The sequence below is a fragment of the Elgaria multicarinata genome, chromosome 3 (genome assembly GCF_023053635.1).
Source record: "Elgaria multicarinata webbii isolate HBS135686 ecotype San Diego chromosome 3, rElgMul1.1.pri, whole genome shotgun sequence".
NCBI lineage: Eukaryota > Metazoa > Chordata > Lepidosauria > Squamata > Anguidae > Elgaria > Elgaria multicarinata.
In genome coordinates, this window is record NC_086173.1 from 48807721 (window position 1) to 48833290 (window position 25570).

The window sequence follows — 25570 nt, forward strand, 5'->3', positions numbered from 1 at the left end:
GCCCGTAGTTTCTCGCAGAAGCGAATGCCGAAACCCCGTTTAGCCCCTCCTTTTAAGATTTCAAGACCCGTGCTATGAAGTGATGACACAATTCTACTATTCCTGCTTAGAACGATCAAAATTATTCACCCATGTAGGAAAGGAACCTCTCTTGCAAGCACTGAGCAGTGGGTCTTGTTTACTAATAGGAATTTAAGCAAATACCAAATTACAGCCGATAATTGCTTTTTGCCCCCTGCAAATTTCTGTTCCACGCAAAGATTTACTTGCGAGAACGGATCACGCCCGTCAAGACCAGTCTCCTGCACTTAATTTGGAAACATTCAACGGGGGAAGGGCATCAACGTTGAATAAAAATGCATAGAACGGGGACACTGCGGTTAAGGAGCCTACTTTGCTTTTAGTTCAATGACCAGAGATTGATTGGGATTATGCCTAGTCTGTCTTCACGTTTCTTTTAAAGCATTTGGTACTGTTCTAATGTGAAGCAATAAGGCAGTTTAACAGAAGAAATTGCTGATGAAACCACCAAAGAAGAAACTTAGGCCAGAGCAATTAAGGGTGCTCTTAGTGTGAGCTATGCATTTATGAGGGAACCATGATTCCCTCCCATGACCATTGAGCAGTTTGCTTTACCAGAAAATTCAATATGCATAGTGCAAGTTGATTACTTAACTCTAACTCGGGTATGCCATCAGTTTTAACTTATAATCTCCACTACAATGAAATGTGCCAGCTCATGAGGACAGCAGTAAAAACAGCATCCCATCGAATTTGAAGTCTAAAGTGAATGAATTTATATCTGCTTAGGATAATGAAAATAGTATACATCATTTTCAGGACAACTGAAATATCTATGCTTGTGGCCATTTGGCAGTTTCTTCATGTCATAGGCTTGTCAATTTCCAACAGGATATTCTATAGCTATTTAATGGTAGCTTTTTAATATAGCCTTTGCTTCACAATACCTTAAGTATACCTTCCGCAATGCCCCACCAAAATAGTTCGGTACACTATGGATTTCTACATATGCAATGAACTTGTCAAAGTAACTTAAGAGATCATCTAGCTCCTACTGAACTGCATGGTTGCTATGCTCATCAGGAGATAACACCCTGGTGGTACCCAAGATTTTAGAGGTTCAGTCCATCATGGCTGAGAATAGGTCCTTCAGCATCATAGCACCCACTCTCAGGAACTCCCTACCACTGCAAATTGGGCAGTCACCAACTCTTCTGCGATTTCAGCATCTATTAAAAACATACCTTTTCCAACAGGCAGTCTCAGGAAGGTTTTCTTATGCTCTAGATTTGTAATTTCTTTAATGCAAGAATTTATACATAAAGCTAAATAAAGTAACTAGTTTTAAATCCATGTGAAGATTCCATGTTGAGACCCCACTTAAATCAGTGAGCAGTTATCAAATCGTGTGATGACTATGAATTGTCAATTGTACAGACCAGATTTATTTTAATATAGCCTCAATTTATAAAACTTAGCATTAAAGCTCTAGGCAGAATATAATTTAGCTAGTAATACAGAATAGAATGTACTCCACACACATCTGGGAATTTGCTGAGATATAAAGTTGATGCATTTTCTTAATGTGGACAGTCTCTTCTGAAGCTTTAGGAATCACAAGAAAATTAAACTAGGCCTTAAATATAATGGACACATCGTTCAGTGGCAATATAACTTTTCAAAATGAAGACATTCCAATAGCAACTTACATACTGCCATATTTTCCAAGCCCATGAAGCTAACACATCAAATGCCATAAATGGAGCATGTGTGAGGTTCTTACAACTGAGGTTTTTTATCCAGGATTTACTGTCATAAGATTTATGGAGATGAATTGTGTGGAAAATAATTGTCCAGCTCAAATTAGTGACAGCTGGCAACATCCTATACATATCTATACTTCAGTTGCTATGTAACACTAAGTTCTGTGACACCTATTCCCTTAAATAAGGATATTAAAAACTGGCCATTATTCTTGTTGACATTTTGCTGTACCCACTTTTTCAAATTGATGTATTCTTACTGCCATTTCAGGATTAGGAAGCTGTGGTACCTAATGTGGCAATGTGCCAGTAACCATGCACCTTTTAAATCCTTTTTGAGTCTTCAAAATTGTGTCTTTGTTCCTGTGTTAGAACCCATACTGTTAGGACTGGAGAGAGATGACTTGTGCCCTGGTATGGTGTCTGCATGAATGACTTCAAGGTATGTCCTCCCAACACAACAAATATCTTTACCACAGCCACATTATTCTTGTATGTTATCTGTCCCTGCACCTTCTCAAATGACTTGGAAATAACTTTAACCCAGTATATAAGCAGTTGTGAGAACAGACCGCAACAAATCCCACCAGATTGACTTGAAATAAGAATTCAGTAGGGAATTGCAAGTTGAAAGACTAAATCTTTACTTGGCATGTTGAAGTCACTGAATTTTCACAGCAACTATTTTTTTTACAGTAAAAATACTGAGGTGGGACCAGCACTGAACTTTGGAATCAAGTGTTAAATACAAAAACGACTTTAACAAGAAATTTACTCCCTTTCCATGACCAAGGGCGGAGCTGTTTCACTGGAGACCACCACCACCACCTCCCTTCAAAAGTAGTCACACAGGTTGGCTTTAGCACAAGCAAAGGGAGGAAAGTCAGCACATAGGAGATGGGACATATACAGTTTACAAGCCCCTATTGGAGCAGAGAGAACTGAGGGAACAGAATCCCTCCCTATGGGAAGGACAATCAGCACCAACTCATTTTTCTAGGGGTCTGCAGGCAGACATCTGCTCATCTACCCATCTTGGCTTCTGCAGCTCCAAGGCTAGTCTCCAGCTGCAACAGGAAGCAGACATTTACAGCTCTAGACACATTTCTATTTTATTATTGCCAAGGTGAAAAAAAACACCTTGGCCCAACAGGCAACCAGTAAAATTTTTCCCAAAAATAACTTGGTACAAAACAGATCTGTTTCAGAATTTAAAAAAAAAGAAAGAAAAGAAACCTTTACATGAGTTTAAAACCTATTCCAAAACATAAAGGTAAAACAAATTCCATTCTTGATATTAGTAGTAGCCGCCGCCATACACCCTTCCCCTCCCATTGGGGAGCATGGAATGAGATGTCTGCAGTCCTTCCCATGCACATGATGCGTCAACAGCTTTAGCTGGTGTCCATCTAAGAGGAAAGAAAGAGATGCTTATTTGGCTGTCACTAGCTGAGCGAACAGGCTAGAAAGCTACATGGCTATTCAGGCTAACTCCCCAGCTGCATAGTCCAGCCTGAACCTATTCAGCACTGTAACTAACGTTGCCAAAGATTGCTTTCCCTTAAAAAAAAATTTTTAGTACATGAAGACTTAGTTCTTTAACCCAGGAAATGACTTGCACCTTTCACAGTATTTCTCCATTTCACCCGTGAAAGTTTGTTTGGGGGAATACAACCCCTGCTAAATCTTTAGTGTTTCCACCAGAAAAGGATTTTGGAAAAGAAGGAGAAGCATAGCCCTAACCCTCCTCTACGCATATATGCAAAGGTATTAGCAGAAATGAAGTTGCTGTTATAAACCAGGAGAACCATTTTGGGATGGGAGCCAGATTGCTCCCCAGACCCCCTCCCACTGAGGAATGGATAACATTAGGGGCAGCAGGGTGGGACCCTGTTATTTCATCAAATCCCTTTGCTCCATGCAGGTTTTCCCCAGACAGAGGTGCTGGCTGGAGTAACACTCCTCCAGCTAGTGCCTAAGCCTGGGAGCCAGCTTTGCTCTGCTCTGCTCTCCCTGACTAGAGTAAAGCCCATAGAAGCATCAGCTTCACTCCTCTTTCACATACCCCCACCTTGGGATTCAGCTAGCAGCTCAAAATACCAACTTAGCACACAGTGGCATCACTCCTTGTTTGGCTGCCCTGTGCAAGGAGGGCAAAGGAAGAGTACAGAGTTTGCTTTCTTCCTCCTTTACCTTCCCTTTTAATTACTGGTTTGATTAGCATTCAGTATGAGTTAATACTCCATATTATTTTCAGGACTCACCATTTTGTAGTAATAGTGATAATTTACTGAAGCTATTTTTGTTTCAAATGAAATAGTATCAATCCTAAAATCTAATATTCTTTTGTCAATAACTACAGCTTTCACAGCAGTATCTTATTCTCACATCTGATGGGTTCCTGTTATAATTCTAACATGCCTGAAGAATACATTTATAGTTAATAAATATATATAAAAAATAAAACAATCTAATCATGAACAGTAGAGGTTGAAAAGACCTTACAAACATGGCATGTATACAGATCTCCACTCAAAACTGTGCAATTACATGATATATTAGGCGAAAACCTAAAATCTGCACCCAAACAGTATTTGGTGCTCAGCAAATAGAACTGATGGGCCATTACTAGTAAGTAGCAAGTGCTTCAGAGCCTTGCAAATAAGAATTTAGGGTTTGGAGGTGTTTCCCCGACACCCACTGCAGTACGCATGGTAGAAGAATGGAATGCAGCAAAATCTACCCAGTTTGTCACCTTTTCTATTAAAGGACACTACACTTTTTCTCCAGTCTGGGACATACTACAACACTGTAGAACTTTATATATTTGGCAGCCATAGATACGTTCTGCCAGATGCCCAATTCAATGAATCACAAAATCTACCAGATTGAGTACCATGCAATTTGAATCATACTGTGCTATGCTGTTGGGACTACCTTAACATAAATATGGTTCATTCTTGCACTGTGGAAAAACATTTGGGGACAAAAAAGCAACATGTTGCTCAGCATCAAGGCCGACTGCTGACTACCACCTCTCCCAAGTATCTTCCTTTTCCATAAACTTTATACTTTTTCTCACAGATGTCCAATTCTACAAACGTATATCAGCACTGCCATCAGGCACACCTCCCCCTCCTTGCACCCACTACTACTTACCCTGGCATTGTAAGCATCCAACTGTGCATCCAATTCTTCTGCAGAGAGCTGCTGTTTAGAACTCCTGCCAGCACCTCTACCTCTGCCCCTGTTGCCACGGCTGCCTCGTCTGTTGCCACCGCCAAAGCCACCTGAACCACCACGGTTTCTTGTCATGCCTCCTCTATTTACACTAAAATCCAAAGAAAGATTGAATAAGGGGCATGGTAAATAGCTAAAAGAAAATGCAAGCTACATCCTTTACAAAGAGGCCAAATATGCTTGAAGTTTTAAAAAATCATGCTCCAAAACTCTTGAGGATGGGGCATGGAGAGAGGTGCACATACTATTTAAACTGTGAATCAAACGTACAAGTGTAGGGGTCTTCATCAGTTCTTTCTCCTAAAATTTAAGACTATCAGATAGTGAACAGTCTGTAAACATAAAGATAAGTCTCCTACCTCTGTATTGGTCTCCTCTGTGTATCTATCTGTGATGTAACCAGCTGGATATTCATCGGACGTCCTTGGAAGAACAAACAAACAAAAAAGACTGCTTATGATATCCTTGTAAATAAGTCTACATTTTACTAGCCTACTAGGAGGACAAAGAAGGGATTGAAAGCTCTGTCCCTCCTCAAGCAGCCTGTTGCATTTTTATGCTAAGTGCAAAAGGGGGCATTTCTCTTCTGGCAGCTTACTTGACTTCTATACTGGGTCCAGAGAAAGGATGGAGCACTCCATCCTTCCTCCACCATCCCACTCACTAATTTGTATGGAATTTCATGCATTCAGCTTGCATGGAATTTCTTGTCACCTATGGCTCCCAGAAGAGTGTTTAAATACAAGGCTAGCTTATGATTAGAACAGTCCATCTCCCACCCAGGTAAACAGCAAGTAAAGTACTTACCATCCAGGGGAACTCCATTGTACTGTTTCATAGCCTTCAGAGCATCTGCCTTTCTTTCAAAATGAACATCTGCAGTTCCTAGACTACGCCCAGATCGGTCATAGTGCACTGCTGCCTTCTTCAATGTTCCAAACTCCGCAAAAAGTTCCTGAAAACCAAAGAGGCAAGATTAATACATCACATATCCTAGGACAGAGTAAGAGGCTCTTGCAAAATTATTCAAAGCAGCCTATAATGTATAATTTAAGTAGACCAAAGGATAAAAGGCAGATTGTTCCACTCTCTATAAAATTTAGCTTTTGATTGCATTGCCAAGTTAGGTCTCACATCAACTTTGCCTTCTTTTCTGCTTACATTTACCTCCAAAACGTAAAGAGAAACACAACAAATTTATCATCCCTCTAGCCAATAAAAGCCCTCCTAAACAAGCCAGAGACCCTGCATAAGACTATTTTAACCAAAGTAAGGCTGGCAATGAAACCGAAGGAAAGAAGTCTATTAATGTGAGAAAATTTTCTCCTTCTCTCTTCTCTTGTCTCCCCTATCAACCCTTGAAAATCTGTTCCAGAAAGTCCCCCAATCCTCAGCAGATTTTAAGGGTGCATGGGTAGGAGCTACTGGGAGAAAGGGAATCACCCTGTTCCACTAACAGAAACAGCTTTATCAGTGGGAAAGCTGCATTAATTTCACCTGAAATGTTTAAATATGCAACCTGAAGCAAACTGTCCACAGCATTCATGCAAAGTTATTTAAGCATCTTATCTGCACTAGGATTTGCTCCAAAGAGAGGAAGTGACCAGCATCCATTTGCAGTTTCTTTAATAGAACTGTTGCATCTTTGAGTCTCACGCCATGCAAGAATGCCGAACACCATGAGCCCAGTGCATGGGACACCAAAGATAAAGGACCACTTTAAAAGACTAGGTATCTATTCTAATCTGGAATCTAAGATGCAATAAAGTTTGAGCAACATTTCTTCTGATATTTCAGTGTTTCCTTTCCTAAAAAAAATCCTTTAATTCAAATATGCAACCAGGCACTCAAAGGTTTCATATACTTTTCCCCTCAATGTTCCTATAAAGTTAAAATTTGTTCTATACTTTTAACTGACATAAAAGATTGAAAGTTCAAAGAATAAACTGTGCTGGAGAATATAGCTACAGCAAATGCTGCAAGATCAAGTTTAATTTTATTTTTTTAAGAAGTCTAATCCTACGTTCAAATTTGAACAGGCATTCTCATCTTCCCTAGCTAATGCCAACATGAATAGGGTAGAGCAGACATTTGTACTGTGAATATTATCAGGACCATCAACAGAGCCTTGTATGACCTCAATTTCACAAATGCTCATATATACACTCTACCACAAATAGGAACACCTGAAAAAATTATTAAGTTGAAGACAACCCTAACAATTGGGGTGGGGTGGGGGGAGAGAACTAGTGTTGCTGATCATTCTGCAGCTTTTTATTTCTGGACACCTTTTTAAAAAAACAATTAATAAAGGGTGGTTTAGTCAAAACGAGTTAGTAGTTATACAAGGGAAATCTACAACACCGACAAGAGCTTATCTCATGATCAAAATGAACAAACTCTCAACAAGCTACAACTATCCACTAACCTAGACAGCCACTTATTATGGACATGGGTAAAACTTACCTGTATATCTGCATCCGACACGCCAAAATCCAGATTAGAGACGAGGAGTTTTCCGCCTGTCTCCACACCAGCGCCAGGGCCAAAGCCGCTATCGAACAGATCGTGCTGCCACTTTTCAGGGAGCTGTTTTGGCTGTAAAGGCAATAAAACCTGGGTGAGTACAGCCTAGCGTCCCAAATGAACTTCCACACCTCACATACATTTTTAGCATCTCTGTTCAAATCGGGGATTCCCCCCCCCCTCCGAGTTTCTCCTTGGTTCTCCCAAACACATCTTCCCAACTAAATCTACCCGGAATCTCCTCCCGCCCACCGAACCCCGGATGAAACAGACCCTCCGCGTGGCGGAGGTTCCATTCGTTACCAGCCCGGAAAACCTGAGGGCCGTAACAAGCCCCAGGCCGCATTGTTCCCACAAGGAAGTTTGAGGAGGAAGCTGTAGGGCCCAACTCGCCCCCCATCCCCTGCAGAGACCACCGCGGAAGGCTCCGCTTCTCGCCCGCACGCGTACCCGACTGTAGGGCGCGGGCCTGTTCCTGCCGCCTCCCCGGGACAGAGCGGCTCTGTTCCGGATTGGGCCGCCACCGCCGGGCCGGCCAGCTCCACCTCGGCCAGCTCCGCCACCTCGGCCCGCAGCGCCTCTTCCCCGGCCTCGGCCGCCACCGGCCCGGCCCCCTCCGCCTCGCTGACTCCGGTTGAGCTTGATAATATCATCCAAAGACATATCCATTTTGTCGCCCATGATGGCGGCTCCCTCCGGCTCCCGGGGCCTATATTTCCGGCCGCGCTACACCGGGGAGCGGAAACGGATGAGGCGGAGATAAGAAAAACGAGAAGGGAGAGAAAGAGCGCGCACATGCAGGTCTGGATTTTGGAAAGAGAGAGAGAGAGAGAGAGAGAAAGAAAGAAGCGGCTGTTGTGGTCGCGCGAGGTTTTATGGGAGTGGGGGTCCCGCAAGGAAGTATGGGAGGCGGTCAGGGGGCGGGACTACGGGGGAGGGGGGAGTTGAGTTTGGGCGCGAAGGTTGGAGCAGCGACAAACGTAAGCGGGGCGGGAAGCTGAGTGGTACGCGGGGGGCGGAGCGTACTTTTCCTTCCCTGGGGTGGGGTGGGGTGGCTGCCATCCATCCATCCATCATCCATCCATCCATCCCCGAGGGGAAGAGTGATGTAGTTGTTCTCCACCATTTGCTCCAAGAGGGAAATCCTTACCACCCAGATTCTCAATTTGCAACTCTCAGCCTCCCCCCACCCCCAACACACACCTCCAAGTCTACTGTGCCCGCAAAAGGTGCCCTTTATGCCTGGTATTCTCCTCCCAGGATTTCTAAGCCGCGTCTCCTTTCCCCACTTTCCCTTCAGTTTCCCCCCTCAAACCTTTCCTCGTCACTCCGCTTGAAACTGCATTTGGTCGTATTCATTCCTTGCCTCTTCTCTCCCCACCTCACTCAACCCCGTCTTCACTAGTACTAAGAGTTGGACTGGCTTGTTTGCATGTGGCTTTTTCTCTGTTTTAAGTATGGTACTCTGTAAGGTGCCAGGTAAAAGTGATTCTATAAAAAAAATCTAGGGCCAAAGACAATGTCACACAGCAGTCAGTGACCAAGGTTCAAGGTCAACGTTAAGAAAGAGAAGAAGAGTATGGGTGGATGGTGGAGGACGACAGAAAAGACATATTAAGGGATAATTTTTTAAACCTTGGTCTGTATAGGATGACGTGGAAGACATAAAGAAGAATGTGGCTGTCCTTATATTAACAAAGTGGTGATTGATAAAAAGGACATGTTTTTTCTTTACTTTGCTTCTCCCTTACGAGGGACCCAAATGTACCAATCAGTTACAGCGCTAATAACAGAGGGCTATAAACAGTGCCCTGCGATCTCTGCCCCCCACCCACCCTGGCAAACTCCCATGGCTGCCCCATACTATTTACATCATGGCTGGTGGCTTGTGGTCAATTCTAGCATGGTGCAATTGTGTGTTTTGTCAATATCACTCTGGAGCCAATTAGAATTGGGGACCAAGAGTACAATCCTATATGCAATTCTAGTCAGAAGTTAGCCCACTAAATTCAATGGGATAGCTGGGCATACGACTGCAGCATAATACTTTTTTCAAAGGGAGAGCAGCCATTGATGCTTCATCCCATTAGCTAAGCTGAGATAGTTTTTGCTGATTGGCTGGTATGACCTAATTAAATTAGCATTACACTTCTTCCACTCCATTTTAAGACTAGTGTGAATTACAGACTGTTCCCCATCATACCCACCATGACATCATTTTCTCTAGCCTTACTCCCATTTTGGTTATTTACTATTTAACTTCAAGAAGTGTATGAACTCAGTCTAGCTTCCTACTTTTGTGATGTTCTAGTAAACATATTGCTCCTTTTGGAGGGGTGTGACTACCTGCAGTTTTTGTTTGCTATAAAGAAATAACACTATATGAATTATACTAAGAGGGATCTAAACAGAGGGATCTAACCCACTTGTTAGATACCAGAGACCTATGTGTAATAGACCTCTGTCCTCATCCTGTCTTAATTTTGAACTTTGGTGTAGAGTGACTGCTAGGAGCACTTATGAAGCTATTTGTATTACAATGCCAATAACCAAATTCCTAATCCTCTTTTAGGCATAGACCTTGCAAGGTACCTTCTATTTTTAATCCTGCCTAGTAAGTTCATAGTAGGCATTTGGGTCTCCTTTAGAAATTATTAGGGTGCAATCCTATGTACGTTTGGACAGAAAAAGTCCTACAACTCCCAGCATACCTCACCTAGCATGGCTGGCTATTGTATGCTGGAAGATGTATGACTTTTTTTTTTCAAAAAATGCATAGGATTGTCCCCCTGTAAGCTCTTTCCCCCTTATATCTGTAATAGCTGAGCCTTCCCCATAGAGCAATGGTGGGGAAGCTTTTTCAGCCTATGGGTCAAATTCAAATATGGGAAAAGTCTAGGGAGGTTTCATTCCATCTGTGGGTGGGGGCCACAGGCAGAGTGGGCTGGGCGAAAATGTAATTATTACCAATTTTAAGCTTACTTACTCAGAAATAAGCAGGATAAGCCTCTGCTTCACCTAGGGTCCTCCTCCAGCTGCTTCCTTTGAGAGAAGCTTGGAAGATAGCGACAAGTGAGAGGGCCTTCTCAGTGGTGGCTCCCAGTTATGGAACAATCTCTCTGACGAGGTTTGCCTGGCGCCAACATTGTTATCTTTTCAGCGTCAGGTTAAGACCTTCCTCTTCTCTCAAGCATTTGGCAGCATATGATAAGGTTTTAATCCTGGATTTTTCATATTGTTTAAACACTGTTTATAGATATGTGTCTCTGTATGTGTGCTGTCTGTTTATATGTAAATGAGTGTTTATGCTATGTTTAATGTATTTTTAATGGTTTTGAATCTTTGTAAATTGCACAGAGAGCTTCGGCAACTCGGCAGTCTAGAAATATAATGAATAAATAAAAATGTCTACTCAGAAGTAAGCATGAGCAGCATGTCTACTTACAAGTAAGCTGGGCAAGCCTCAGAAATACTGTGCAACTTCTCCCCTAGGCTGCACCCCTCTCCCATGCAGGGAAAAGCTCTTATCTCCAATCAGCAGCTGATCAGAAGTAGGAGTTTTTCCTGCTGGGAAAGGGTTACAGGAGAAACTGGCAGGCCTGGTGGGGAACCTCCATGGGTCAAAGGTTCCCCATCACTTCCATAGAGGATGCTGGAGTTTTAAGGGAGAACACAGTGCGTAGCTCATAGGCAAGGCACCAGAGAGTTGTCCTAGGCACTCTTGCCACGTGGGATCCTTGGCAAACTTTCTTCTTCTTCTTCTTCTTCTTCTATTATTATTATTATTATTATTATTATTATCATCATCATCATCATCATCATCATCATCCCGCCTTTTGCCCAACTTACAAAGTTTAAAACATACATTGTATAATTTTTTTAAAAAAAAAGTTTAAAAAAACGCAACGAAATTATAAGTCATTAACAGATTATTCTCCAAAGGCCTGCTGGAACAAACAAGTTTTAGCCTGCTTCCGAAAGCCCATCAAGGAGGGAGCCAGTCTAGCTCCGGAAACAGACTGGAAGCCAGTGGAGCTGTTTTAACAGGGGAGTTGTATGCTCCCTGCAACCAGCCCCGGTCAACAATCTGGCTGCAGCTCTTTGAAGCAGCTGGAGTTTCCAAACACTCTTTAAAGACAGCCCCATCTAGAGTGTGTTACAGTAATCCAATCGGGATGTAACTAAGGCATGTGTCACCGTGGCCAGGTCCGACATCTCTAGGAACGGGCGCTGCTGGCACACTAGCTTTAACTGTGCAAATGCATTCCTGGCCGCCGCTGAAACCTGAGCATCCAGGCTCAGGGCTGAATCCAGAAGTACACCCAAGCTGCGGACCTGTGTCTTCAGGGGGAGTGTAACCCCATCCAGCACAAGCTGAATCCCTATTCCCCGATCTGCCTTTCGACTGACCAGGAGCACCTCTGTCTTATCTGGATTAAGCTTCAATTTGTTTGCCCTCATCCAATCCATTACTGACAACAGACACCGGTTTAGCACAGAAACTGCTTCCTTGGAATTGGGTGGAAAGGAGTAGTAGAGTTGGGTGTCACCAGCGTACTTGTGGAACCGCACCCCACAACTCTGGATAACCTCTCCCAATGGTTTCATGTATATGTTAAATAGCATGGGGGACAAAACAGATCCCTGAGGGACTCCACAGGCCAACAGCCAAGGAGTCGAACAGGAGTCCCCCAGTACCACCTTCTGGGTCCACCCATCCAGGAAAGAATGGAGCCACTGTAAAACAGTGGCTCCAAGTCCCATCCCAGCAAGGTGGCCCAGAAGGATACCATGGTTGATGGTATTGAACGCTGCTGAGAGGTCCAGCAGAACCAGCAGGGATACACTCCCCCTGTCCAGTTCCCAGCGAAGATCATCCACCAGTATCACTGTTTCCTCATCTATAAATGCAATGAGCTGACTGTAGCCTGCTTCATAAGGTTGGGTAGCCAACAGAGTTAATAGAAATGGTTGCGTAGAACGTCTAAGAACTTTAGAGAAATGGGGAGAGTACAGTTCTGTAGAGCACAATGTTTCTCTCTGGGGAAAACTACAGAAACAAAAAATGCCATGCAAGCTTATACTTACTCTTTTCTCAGGTACTATCCTAAGCTTAGTGTGTAGTCTGGACACAATGAAGGTGAAAATCAAGAGCTGGCATGGAGTTGCCTCCTGGCTCTGGGTTGCCAATGATGAGAACTGTGGAATTTGCCGAATGGCCTTCAACGGCTGCTGCCCAGACTGTGAGTACCAGGGCTGTCTGCCCACTGGCATCCTTGTTCTGTGTTTGCTGGCTTCTCTTAACTTTGCCCTAATGGGATCTCTGTTTTGCAGGTAAAGTGCCTGGGGATGACTGTCCTCTGGTGTGGGGTCAGTGTTCACACTGCTTCCACATGCATTGCATTCTCAAGTGGCTTAACTCCCAGCAAGTCCAACAGCACTGTCCAATGTGCCGACAGGAGTGGAAGTTCAAAGAGTGACAATGGCAAGATTTCTCCTCCCCCGCCATTGGATTCCATGGACTGCTCATAAAGCTGGTTGGGTATTCAGCCTTCCCCCAAGATTGAAGAACTTATTTTTACAATATTGTATATATTTTCAGCCTTCCCAGAGCTACTGAAAGCAAGACTAAATGAAGGGAAGGAAATGGAAACACTGCATGTTATTTTTTTCCCCCAGCATCTTTACCCTATGTACAGTTCCTGCCTCTATCTTTGTGCCATATAATACCAGCTGTGATCTCAAGGTCTGTACAATGTATGGAGCGTGTGGCTATGTTGGTAAGAAGAATTGAGCAAGTAAATGCAATGATGGGTTTTTGTATTGAGCAAGTAAATGCCATCATTTTACATCACCTGGAACGCCTTAAGAACCTTGGGTCTGTCTGGGTGAATTGTCTGAAACATGATAGGTGTGTCGAGAATTAGAGAATTGCATTAGAGAATTATTTAAAAGGAATCTTCCTGCTAAATTCATCCCAACTATTGTATTCTGATGTATGAAGCAGCTAAACCTCTCTCCCATCTCTATCTGTTGTGATGTGTATTCCTGTTACATTAGTGTCTATATGGTGTTCTGTCTATAAAGCTCAAAATACATGGAAACTTTAGACAATTCAGAACCTATTTGGTCCAGCAGGGTAGTCCCACTGATGTCCATGGAATTTTAATCTAAGCCTTTAAGTGCAAATATAGTGCTACAGAATGTGGGGGAGAAGACACTTTGGCTTGTGCATGCATCTTGCTTCACACTTGGCCTGTAGTACAATAATATGTTTGTTCCCAAAAGGCTGTAATACCAGATTATTGTTGCCAAGTGCTTGCCCACAGTGTAAATCAGACCACTTGTACATGGGGTGGTTCCAATAAAATATGTGATTCATTCCTTGTAATGCTCCTTGTCTTTTTCCATCCAAATTGGGATTCTTCAAGGCTGGTGACAGCCAGAGTATAGTTTTTGTCTCTGTTGCCAGTGCTCTCTCTAGTTGCACAGTGATATGGGAATGTTCTTGGTAATTTTTTAACCATACCTATAATTATGTTTAATGGGAGAAGTTCCTGTACTAGCTTAGCTATGTAGCCACACGGCCTACAGACCAGCTGTTTTTTATTATTCATCTCAGCTGTCGGGTGCCCAGACATTTCTGCTATGTATGCCGCCCCCGCCTGCAATGTGTAACTGGTCACCCTTTACGGTACCCAAATGGGGTACTGTTAATGATTCTAATCTGACTTTTCTAACATAATGTAGGATGTTACTAACTCAATGGCATGTTCACCCACTGAAAGGGGAATTCTCCAGCAGAAGCAAAAGGCCACCTTTGAGGGTGCCTAAAACCCTTCTCACCTTTGAGGGATATCCTTTTGCAGCAAAGCGTAACACCAATCTCTGCCATCTAGGAGAAACTACTGAATTTGGCTTTAGCTGAAATGTGCCCTACCTCAGCATTTCAAAATTCTAATAGTTGAATCAGGCTTTAATTAAACTTCACTCTTAATACCCCAAAATATTTACTTTTAAAGTGTGAAAGGGTAAAAATACCCACTCTTGGTTTAGCCTGCCCTTCTGTGTTTATTTAATATATTTATAATATGTATATTGTGTCCACAAATGTCAACAAGGTGGTATAGGACAATACAAGTAAAAACAATAATATATAGAAAGTAATACAACCATGTTTCTTCATGTGTCATGGAGCCTGTGCACATGTCATAACAGTCCATCATAGCTTAACTTACCTACAGGGACTGTCATGTTGGGCCAGGTGCTCATGGGTGCCATTTTTACATGGTGCTCATGGGCACTCACCTTGCTGTGATTTGTGTCGTATAAACCCAGCAGTGCATTGTCTGAGGTTTAGGCAACCTTCAAATAACCCATGGCTTGTTTTAGGGTTCTTTATGAGTGGCCTAATCCTCAAGCAGTCCTTGTCACCTGAGTTTGTACGACACAGTAAAGCAGAAACCTGGCAGGATGTAATAGCCCCCACTGGTAATTTAAGCCACAGCGAGCTGTCATGTTGTGTAAATCAGGCCACTGTTTTGGGCATACCTCCTGACTGGAAGAAAGCTTTCTTGTCCAGACCTGTGGCATGCTGTAATACAGTGGGCAACAGCTGTGTCTCTCCATTATGTGAATGAGTGACCAAGTTACACCCAATGGAGAGATGTTGCAGAATTCCCCTTTTCCAACAGGGGCTAGAAAGAGATGATGCAGAAGTAGAGCTGCAGCAACCACCTTCACCTGTGAGTGGGTACTTTATTTAGGCTCGTAAGCATATTTTATTAATGTGTTTCTCATTGCATTCAGTTTGGGAATTACTGCTCCACCTATTGTGTTTTTGGAATGTTTACAAAAGCAAAAGTTACAAAAAATGTTCTGCCTTGTCTGTTCTCTGTCTTCCAAAGGTTCTGCAATACCCAAATGGTACTGGAGGTACAAAAACAGCTTAAAGCACAATCCTATCCCCAAGATCCACTGAGCGGGGCCTTAGGAAGCAGCGGATATGTTACTCTGCTGGAGGAAATGGAGCTATGCCAATGGAATGACACGTTTGCTGCTTTTAAACTCAGACCAGTGCAGAAAATGTTGGCAAGTGTTAGTGTCTCATTCAAGGCTCCAGTTTTAAATTAGGTGCCCAGCATCATCAGGGATTGTGGTTTCTCCTTGGAGTATGCTATCTTACAACATAGGTCTGAACATTTTCTCCCTGGAGACAACTTGCTGCAATTCCTTATGCAAAATGCTATGAACCATTGTTGCTATACTATTTTGCTGTTCGAACATGGCCATATTTCTGCGTGGTTTGAATATGACCAGAAGTCTTTACCCTGCTGCACCCCCTTTGAGAACCAAAATGCTTTGAGCTGCGTCCTATGTAAAACATTCTGTCACGCACACATACACGTCAGCACCGCATTTAGATAAATGGGACAGATCATGCCTCTTGTATTTTCAGGCTCTCTGAAGGTCCTACAGAAATCTGAGCTTATTCATCCTTGAATCACGTCCCTGATGTCTTTTAAACAGTGGGGGCTGCAAGCCTTAAAATTTGGCAGATTAAGCTATATTAAACATAAACCATAAGAATCACAGATAATTCTTTGATTCCTTTGAGAATGTATGCTGCTGATGCTGAGATTTGAAGTGCAACAGTCCTATCCTCCCCACCATCATGAACACACTAGAAGAGGGGTGAATTTCAGCTGGCAAATGGAAGGGAAAAAGTGCTAGTCTTCCCCTTCAAATTACTGTCTCAGTCTGCAGTTTAAAAGCATCTAGAAAGAGTAATGTCACACCTAATGTGTAGTTCTGCCCTAAATGTTACTTGATCATGATCAAGTATTTTAAGATGGCAATTTTAAGGTCTAGTCCAATTATATGTTCATGTACTAAAATAAATGGAACTTCTTTGGATCATAGCATCCCACAAGCAGGGGTGTAGACTTCTCAATTTGGGGGGCAGCGTGGGGCTAAACTTGGAAAAGGGGGCTAGGGTTCTTTGTATATATTTCTATTTCTGAAAACCATCCTTAATCTACAATTGATCCTACAGTGTTTAAAGCCACATATTAAAATAAGCACCCAACAAATATATTACATTTTGATTATTATAGTTTACACACTACCCCACCATCCATAGTCCTATACAATATTCCATCCACATTGTAGCCCAAGATAAAAATCAACAAACTCTTTTTATGCATTAAAACAAATTTATTATAGCTAACCAGAGGAAGCACAGAAGGGTAAATAACTAAGCAAAGCACAGAGGAGAAGAAATACATTCAGGATTGGTACTGCCTGGATGAACTCATCAGCTATAATGTTAAGATCCATCTCTTTATGTCCATGTAGAACAGCCATGCAGGAGGATAGAAAACATGTTATATATTCATTGAGACTATAAAAATAAATATTCCCTTTGTGTATGAAAACCTACTTCTCTTCCTCCCCCCTCAACTGGGTAGTCCCACCCCCATTTCACCCATATGGCTAAATATAAAATAGAAATGTGATAAAAATATTTGTTTGCTTCAAACAGGGCCCAGGGGGAGCAGAATTCCTCTTTTTTGATTTTTGCAAGAATATTGGAATTGCTACCTCCCCAGCTGCCCAGCCAACTCATGATTCTCTCTTGCCTCTTTAATTAACCAGAGTGGTGGTGTTTCAGGGGGCAGCAGAAAAAATATTCTCTCCAATTTTTCTGCTAGCAGGAAAAAAACTTCTGTCAGGGCAGGTCTTCTAGAGTCCAGGCATGTTCGACAGGCAGAGTCCACCAGCTCTGTTTCCCTCCCTTCAGGCAATTCTTTTCACTCCATTGTTTCTTCATAAAGAAACGAACCTGCTGAATACAGTGCTAAGTGTTTAGGGGTGAGTCTAAATTACCTCCAGGGACACCTTATAACTCAATGTCTCTGAGTAAAAGAGATTCCTAATTCCTAAATGGGCAACCTTTTAGGAATTCCTAAATGGGCAACCTTTTAGGAATTCCTAAATGGGCAACCTTTTAGGAATTCCTAAATGGGCAACCTTTTGTTCTACAAAGCCTGAGGGGGTAGGAGGAAATGAATCTGGGGAAGGCTGAACCTAACTCAAAAGGAGGGTGGTTTTTGTCTTGCAAAGAGATCAGGGCAGCTGAGGAGTTTGCTTGGAGGTAATTTAGACTGACCTTTGAACACATAACAATACAGACAACTGAAGATCATAAGTGTGCACACGGGGTGTGCCCAGGCACACCCTAATGTCTCCAGCAGTAAGCAGAAAATTGAGTGGGCTATTGAGTAGGGATCCATAAGGGAATGCAAACACAGTGGGAATGGTCCTCCGACTGCCCTCTGGCTGCTGAGTAGGGCATCAGTGCCTACAGTGTTTAATAAATGAGTGAATAAAAATAGTGTCCTTTATGACTGATATTCAATAAATGTTCACCTTCAAAAAATATTCCCTGGCTGCACAAGCTAATAAAATGTGCTGTGCACGCTTATGCTGGAGACTGACTGGGGAATCTGTTAGCCGGGCTGTGAGCTTACTGATCTCACCTAGTTAGGCATTGCCTCCACCCCAAGAAATCCCAAAGAGAGCTTGAAACCACCCCCCCCTGCTTCCCCCATAGTTTACACCCCTGCACACAAGTGTCCTGACACTGTATCCCTGGGCAAAATACAAAATACTCTTGTCAGAAGCCTTCCCTATTAGATGACCTGCGCTCATTCTTGGATAACTGCATGCACAAATGGAAAATGCCACAAGAGGACGGCAGAAAACACTACACTTTATGTGATAGGCATTCTACTATGGTACGACTGTAGTATCAATAAACTTCTACCTGGTAATTCCTGCTCAAGTTGAAACTTTTTCAGCTCCGTACTCGGCAGCCTGATTCAGCAAGGGACAGCTCCCTAGACCAGATAAATTGGACTGGAATAGAGGGAGGGATATATATGTATGTATAAGAAAGAGACTGGGATATGGAAGAGAACTGCACAACCCTGAACACAGTTTTGGAATGCCCTCCACAGCTACCCCAACATTCCTGATGAATTAACCTGGAATAGATACTGTACCCACAGCCACTAAAGCCACCTGTAAGCCTGTATTAAAAGGTTGGAAATACTTTGCAATTCTTTTACACGTCTGCTTATGAGTAGAATACGGGCGCTTAAAAGACGTTCAAAGGTAACTCCTCTGTGTTAAATGATATTAAATGTGTATTCACCCCAACCAGGGTGAGGGAACAGGTCGTTTTATTATGTAAAAAGTATGTAATATTTATGCGTCTGCTTTATCACAAGCCATTAGATTCTAGCAAGTTGCATAAAATCCCCCTTTTTAAAATTAAAAAGTATGGAACAACATAGAATCAAAGAAAGCATTAAACAGTGTACTAACCAGTAGATTGTGTCTCTGCTCACAAAATGTGGGCAGGAGGGCTACCTTAACACGGCAGACCCCCAAAATCAGATTCCCTTTCCTCTGGGAGGGGTGTGTGTGTGTTTTCCCTGGTGTCCAATTCTGCCTCAGGCTCAGCTGCTGTAGAAACACTAGGTGGCTGGGTAACTGTGGACTCCTTTGGTGTGGGGTGGTGGGGGTAGTGGAGAAAGCTATGTGCTGCCCCGTTGTCCCATCTGAATCATGTTTAGCTTTGCCTTGGCTAATCTTCCTCCCTATTCGACACGAAACTTTCACCCATGAAGTCACCCTAGTTTGACTGGGTTGCCCGAACCTGGGCTGCTCCTGAGGTCGAGAGCACCTCTAGGAGTGGCTGAGACAGCCAGGCATCGCAGCCCCATCCTTGGTCGGTGAGCCTCCTGAGGCATCTCTAAGGAAGGAAAGCCGCCAAGCCACAAGCCGTCCTGAGGACAAAAGCTGCCCGCAATCAACCTAAGCACCCGTACAAGAGCAGAAACCCCAATCTAATAAACTCGGAGTGAGACTAACTTCTGAGTAAGCTCCAGTGGAGGCTGGTGGCTCCGATGTCAGTGGGGCTGGGAATCCACTCTGGGGGTTCCGTCAGACTGTTAAGGGAGCTATCCAAGGTGCTGAACCCAATCCCCCAAATGGGTTCAGCCCCTTAGACAGCTCCTTTAGAGTTCTGGCTGGTTCTGAGTGAAACCCAGAGCGGATTCACCGACCCACTGGTGAACACGCCGAGGTGCGCGCTGGGGGTCTGGGGCGCTCCCTGCCAGCCTCCCCTTCCCCTGAAGAGCGCGCTGCGCCTGCGAGCCGAGAAGCCCGCTGCGCTCCCCCGCCCGCTCCGGGGTGCTGGGGGGCTCCGGGAGGAGGCTGAGCCATCCCGCCCCCGCTCTTGCCTCCCTGATATAAGGAGCCGCCGATGGCAGCTGCCCAGCCCCAGCCGCAGCCCCAGAAGCCGCCAGCCGCACCATGCGGGCACCCCGCACTTCGGCGCTGTTCTGCTTCGCCCTGGCCGCGCTGCTCAGCCCGCCCGTCGAGGGGTGGTACAAGCAAGCGGCCGGCCCCAGCTACTACTCGGTGGGGAGAGCGTCGGGGCTGCTGTCCGGCATCCGCCGCTCGCCCTACATGCGCCGCTCCGGCTCCGACGACAACGGCGCGGCCGACAGCAGTGCCGAGAGCGGACCCGCCGCGGCCGCCTTCCTGACCTCGGAGCCGCGCCAGAGCCCCGGCGGGCTGCGCAACATGGTGAGAGGCGGCGAGGCTAGTGGGCGCGGACGGGACGGGACGGGACGGGACGGTGGGAGGCAGGGCGGCAGCGCCCCCTGGGAGAGCGGAGGGCCCCGACCGAGAGGAGGGTGGAGCTCAGGGTCGCCACGCGGGAGGGGACAGGGCTGGGCACCGTGCCAGAGTGCGCAGAGGTCGGACCGTGTCGGAGCCCTGGGGAGGAAGGGTCGTACTGTATTGGTTTTATCGTTTATGATTATATTATAACCAAGTTATATTTATTTTATTCGTTGTTAACAACAACAACAACAGTAATAATAATTTTATTTCTTACCCGCCTCTCCTTCTTGATAGAGGCGGGAACAACAAGGATAAAATATATAAAACTAAATTAAAAACATAGTATACATTATTAAAACATCCTGAAAACATCCGAAAATTCCACTGGATAGGCCTGCCGGAAGAGATCAGTCTTTATAGCTTTCTTAAATGCTAAAAAAAAAAACCTGTTAAGTTGACGAGTCTCCTCTGGCAGGCCATTCCATTACTATATTATAGCTAGCTACTCACTTCACAATGCTCCAAAGAGGCATCCAAAAACGGAAATCAAACAGAAAAACAGTGTTGATATGCAACTTTGGAGGGAGGGGGGAGGAACCAATACTCGCATCTATTTGTAGCCCAATCCCGTGTGTGTCTACCCAGGAGAAACAAGTAGCGCTACTTCAATGCAGCTTTAGGGTGAAATCCTATACATATCTACTCAGAAGTGAGCCCCACTGAGTTCAGAGGGACGTACGATTGCAACACGAGACAATGTATTTGCTGCTCCTCAGCCAAATAGGCTCCCAGAACAATTTCATATATTTATATTTAAAAACCCAGGCAGCCCAATCCTATGTATGTCTTTTAGGAAGTAAGTCTTGAGGTGTTCCATGGGGCTCACTCCCAATTAAATGCACAGGGTTGTAATCTGGGCATGGCAAGTGGGTGGGGGAAACCATGGCTCGAGGTGGGGGGGGGGGCTTCATTCCAGGCCCCTGCTGATGTCCTCATCCCAGCTCTCCTCTCTCTTTCTCTTTCTCTCCAGGCAGTGTGTGTGAAAGAAGTGGCCCCGGAACTACAGAGCTGCCAGCTGCTGCCCGGTGTGCCCAGCATAATTCAGTGCAAGGCTGATGTCACCGTCTCGCTGGATCCCACTGACTGCATCAGCCCTTGAGCCCTGACTGGGATGGCCTTCCCTATGACTCAGATCAGGGACCCAGGTCGGGCGAGCAGAGAGAGGCAGGAAGGCGGGCAGGCAGAAAACGGAGTTTCTCTCTAAGAAAGAAAGGCAAGCAGCCCAGGAGGGTGATGAACCCAATTCTCTCCCCCCACCCCACCCACTGCATCTGATAATAAATGCGCTTTAACCTGCTTTTGTGTCTGTCTGTATCTTGATAGAATTTGAATAGTTGTCTCCATAGAAGGAAGGCACCGATGGTGCTTCCAGCAAGACAGTTCCTAGTGCTCCCAATCAAAACACCTTGTGAAACTGCACCGTCTTTCCCTCCTTAACAGAATCTTTTTGTGGTAAGAAACAAGGCAGACAAAGAGCTCCATCACACCTACATTTTAAACCAGTTTTTTATCCAGTTCTGTAGAAATTTGAACTGTGTCCCTTCCTCCCTCCCTCCCTCCATTTATTTTGATCTGAGCATCCAAGGCAAATTCGAATCTGAGAATCAAGCTGGGCAGTGGCTCTCCAGGGACTTGGGGAGAAGAGGGTCTTTCATTTCCTGACCCTTTTCACTGGAAACACCAGGGACTGAAGCAGGGCGGCCTTCTGCACACAAAGCCTCTGAGCTTTGATCATCCTTCCCTCCCTCCCTCTCTCTCTTCACTCTTCCATTTGCCAGCACCCATCCCCATTGGTGTACTTTGTTTGCAAAGATGTAATAAAGAACATAGCAAAAATAGTCCTTAATAGTGTCCCATCACCAAAAGTCCAAATAAGGAAAATGTATTCTTGAATATAATACTGAATACAGTATTCTTGAATATAAATAAATAAAAATGTTATATGGTTACAACAACAAATTCATCAATATAAAAATTAAAACCATGTACTGCAGATCTTTAGGCCACTGATGAAGTCTGTTGTTTTAAATTTTTTAATATTGATATATTTTTCATAGGTATAGGATTATAACATTTGTATTTATTTGTATTAAAGAAAACTTTTTCCTTAAGTTTACCTCATTTGCATGCACAAAATTCTGCTGTGTCCATCTTCTCTGCTACATCTTAGTGGCCAGGTTTCCTACTTCTCAGAAACATGAGACATAAGTGGAGCCTAGGCTCAGAGATGAAGAGAGGAATATTGCTAGCCAAGTCTTGTGAGTTTTATATACTGAAGGCAGAGCAATCTCTGGCTTAGAGCTCCATCAGATGAATGTTTTATTGCATGCTCGTTACTGGGCACTCACGGATTTTTGTGGGTCCTTCTCATGACGTTGTCTTCCTCCTACAAACCTCCTGCCTCTCCTAGCCTTTGCACGACAAAAAACACCCATTAAGTCTGACTTATTTTTAAAGATGGAAGTTGCCGTTATCCCCCACTGTGTGCAGGAGAAGCAGCATGATCAAAATGGCCCACTGACTGCCCCACGTGCATGTTGATTACTTCCTATTTTGAAAGAGGAAGTAATAAGGGAGAAATGCACGGGTGGAGAAGTGACGGTAAGGAATGTGATTTCCCCCGTGTGATGATGCTCTTAGAAGCTTAGCTGTTTCCTGACATATAAAGCTCACCTTTGACAAGATGTGTCTCTACTTTTTGCCACTGTTGTGATGAAAGTCCAAGCCCAGGGAAAGGAGGAAGTTGTTTTTGTCCCACTACTACAATCCAGCAGAGAAACAGGAAGCTGAACTTTCATGCTACTTCACTAAATGGCCTCCCCCTTAAACCACCTGCATGTTTTGATTAAAGATGGCTTGCAGAGTTTGCTGGACACCTACTAAGATGAATGAGTTTTGTTCAAAATGGGGGAAATATGTTTCAAAAAGAAATGTCAAAAATGGGTGGGTGGGAACTAGGGTACAAATGAAAAGAAATTAAATGAGGATGGTATATGATGAAATACTAACAAAATAACTCCTTGATGAGTAGTGCAAAATTCAGCCACACAAAGACCACTGGTTATCAAAACAGCAATTTTAAAAATTAGTACATGAATTGCCAAAAAATAATTCAAGCCTAGCAAAAATCACAGAAATACTAAACGTGTATACAGAACATCCATTCTGGTGGTGAACTGTGCGAAATGGAGGCTGGTTCTCACCTGGCTTGATATCAGTGGCCACAAACAAATACATACTCAGTAAGAGCAACACAGCAATTATTCGCCGGAAGGTGTACATCTGCTGCTAGCTAGAAGACAGACTGACGCAAAACTATACTTGCTGCTCCAGTGCTCCAAACAACTCACTAGAATACAAGAATGCCTTTGGGTAATACAATGGCTCTGGGTAGTCAAAAAGGTCATATCCAAAGGCAAAGGCAGAGAAGGGAAGCAGTGCCTTCAAGTTCAATCCTGTAAGAGAATTATGTAGACACATGCAAAAAGATGTGGCACGAATATGTTGTCTGCTCTGAGCCCATTTTCCATGGGTTCACCTTAGTCCTGATGGTGATGGGAGGACTTTGTTCTTCTCTCTTATTTGAATATTTTTAGAACTGCTTATCCTGGAATACCAGCATCAAAGCTCCGTAAAAGCAGCCGGGTCAAGTTAGGACCATCCAAACATGATGTAGAGGTCAACCCAGGTTTGACATTGAGTGTACACTCAAGAGAGAGCTCAGTCTATAATCTGTGTTGATTATACATTTGCAGACACATGATTTTCACATTCACAAGCTGGCTCCACAATCTATGTGGCAAACACAATTGCTGCACATACACCAGTGTTTCCACAGCAAATACAAAATATGAACAACCTACTCAGGTCTTTAAGCACCAGTGTACCTTACATACTAAGGTGGACTTTCCAGACATATGCACACAGTTTGAAGACAGATATATGTACATTGCCCACTCTTTACGTATTCATTGTGGAATAAACACATTGGTTGCACTTGCCACATAAAAAGGAGCTGCCCACATTTCATGTTTAGTGGTGCATTTACAAATTTAATGTTTGAAAGAGCTTTTAGGTGCTGAGATTCCAGATCTTCCTTTGGCTATTTGGATAGTTCAGCTTTTCTCAAGTGCAACTGGGGATTAGCCTAAAACCTTGGAATGGAGAGGGAATGGGTCATCATCTCAATTCTGGGCCCTTCCACCGCATGTGGGAAGACTAATTCATTTTCCATATGTCACAGGCACACATGCATACGCATGCACAGATACATGATGGAGCTTCACGAATTACAGGCACATAAGGCAGATGTCCTCATCTCATCATCTCATCTGTGGAAATAAATGAACTAATTAGTGAGAGGGTGAATTCCACGGTCTAGCATTAACTAATACTGTCAAGCAGAACCAGCCACCTTTCCTCAGAGACAGCAGCAACTGTGGCTTAATTACAAGTGACAGCACTGCTCAGAGAAGGTGGAATCCCTGCATCAAGAAAGGGAGGCCAAAGGGCTCCTGGGAGGAGTGTTCCACCACAACACTTTAGTTTAGAATGCTAAGGTTTTAGTGTTGGGCTAATAATGCATGCTTGCTCAGAAGCAAGTCCTACCAATTTCAAAAGACATAGAGTGTCCCTAAGTGCCTCCCTCCTTCCCTGGCATGTTTGCAAAGGATGGGAGGGGATGTCTGCTGTACTGTTTCATCGCAGCCCCCAGGAAAGCCAGGGTAGAAATTAAAGATAAAGAGATGAAACTTGGCACCATGGTAGCTGTTAAGTAGGGATATAGCCATGCAAAATTTGAAACAGATCCTTTCATGCATTAGCATTGCATTCTAAACCAACAGAAGTGTCCCATTCTTAATGAGGATCCTGCACCCAAGCATTGGATTACAGACGTTTACAAAAAAAAAAGTGTGTGTGTGTGTGTGTGTGTGTGTGTGTGTGTGTGTGTGTGTGTGTGTGTAAGCTTTATTTGTATGGAAATGATGCAGAGGATAGATTAGCTTTCCCTTTGCTTTCAGCACTGGGGCAGGGGGAGAGGATCTTACTTAACTACAACCAATCCCAGGCAGTCAAAAAACAAGTGGCTACCTCCTATATCTTGACAAAACTCCATGTCCTAGCCATGGCAAAATAGAAGAGCACTGTTTGGGGCTCAAGTGCTTCCCCAAATTTCAAAGTTGTTTTTTTTAACTGTTAATGCTTTTCTTTCATGATAAGACTCCCCAGCTCCAAACCTTTCCCTACACATGCAAACACGT

At 43.9% G+C, this 25570-nt stretch overlaps 3 protein-coding genes across 4 annotated transcripts; 2 read left to right on the plus strand and 1 right to left on the minus strand.

Moving 5' to 3' along the window:
• Positions 1-2404: 2404 nt before the first annotated feature.
• ALYREF (Aly/REF export factor) lies at positions 2405-8304 on the minus strand. The gene is made up of 6 exons (XM_063120173.1): positions 8001-8304; positions 7491-7622; positions 5832-5979; positions 5384-5447; positions 4944-5115; positions 2405-3193 (listed from the first exon to the last, which is right to left on the minus strand). The coding sequence occupies exons 1-6, from the start codon at positions 8229-8231 to the stop codon at positions 3179-3181; spliced, it is 762 nt and encodes a 253-aa protein (XP_062976243.1). The 5' UTR covers positions 8232-8304; the 3' UTR covers positions 2405-3178.
• A 6-nt stretch (positions 8305-8310) lies between these two features.
• On the plus strand, positions 8311-13931 carry ANAPC11 (anaphase promoting complex subunit 11). Of its 2 annotated transcripts, none has more exons than XM_063120178.1 (3): positions 8311-8351; positions 12650-12793; positions 12885-13931. In XM_063120178.1, the coding sequence occupies exons 2-3, from the start codon at positions 12685-12687 to the stop codon at positions 13028-13030; spliced, it is 255 nt and encodes an 84-aa protein (XP_062976248.1). In that variant the 5' UTR covers positions 8311-8351; positions 12650-12684; the 3' UTR covers positions 13031-13931. The 2 variants fall into 2 exon arrangements, with proteins under 2 accessions (XP_062976248.1, XP_062976247.1); XM_063120177.1 differs by lacking the exon at positions 8311-8351 and adding an exon at positions 8489-8530.
• Positions 13932-19922: 5991 nt separating this feature from the next.
• Positions 19923-21588, plus strand: NPB (neuropeptide B). The gene is made up of 2 exons (XM_063123210.1): positions 19923-20210; positions 21280-21588. Exons 1-2 carry the CDS (start codon positions 19935-19937, stop codon positions 21406-21408), a joined length of 405 nt encoding a protein of 134 aa, XP_062979280.1. The 5' UTR covers positions 19923-19934; the 3' UTR covers positions 21409-21588.
• Positions 21589-25570: the final 3982 nt, after the last annotated feature.

What these genes read in the sequence shown, in the direction of transcription:
- ALYREF (XM_063120173.1), bottom strand. Translation starts at nt 8,231, where the DNA reads ATGGGCGACAAAATGGATATGTCTTTGGATGATATTATCAAGCTCAAC. An exon ending in CAATGGAGTTCCCCTGGATG is followed by an intron (nt 5,448 to 5,831) that starts GTAAGTACTTTA and finishes TGTTCTTCCAAG; the next exon opens with GACGTCCGATGAATATCCAG. An exon ending in CAGAGGAGACCAATACAGAG is followed by an intron (nt 5,116 to 5,383) that starts GTAGGAGACTTA and finishes TTTGGATTTTAG; the next exon opens with TGTAAATAGAGGAGGCATGA.
- ANAPC11 (XM_063120178.1), top strand. Translation starts at nt 12,685, where the DNA reads ATGAAGGTGAAAATCAAGAGCTGGCATGGAGTTGCCTCCTGGCTCTGG. An exon ending in CAACGGCTGCTGCCCAGACT is followed by an intron (nt 12,794 to 12,884) that starts GTGAGTACCAGG and finishes TCTGTTTTGCAG; the next exon opens with GTAAAGTGCCTGGGGATGAC.
- NPB (XM_063123210.1), top strand. Translation starts at nt 19,935, where the DNA reads ATGCGGGCACCCCGCACTTCGGCGCTGTTCTGCTTCGCCCTGGCCGCG. An exon ending in CCGGCGGGCTGCGCAACATG is followed by an intron (nt 20,211 to 21,279) that starts GTGAGAGGCGGC and finishes CTTTCTCTCCAG; the next exon opens with GCAGTGTGTGTGAAAGAAGT.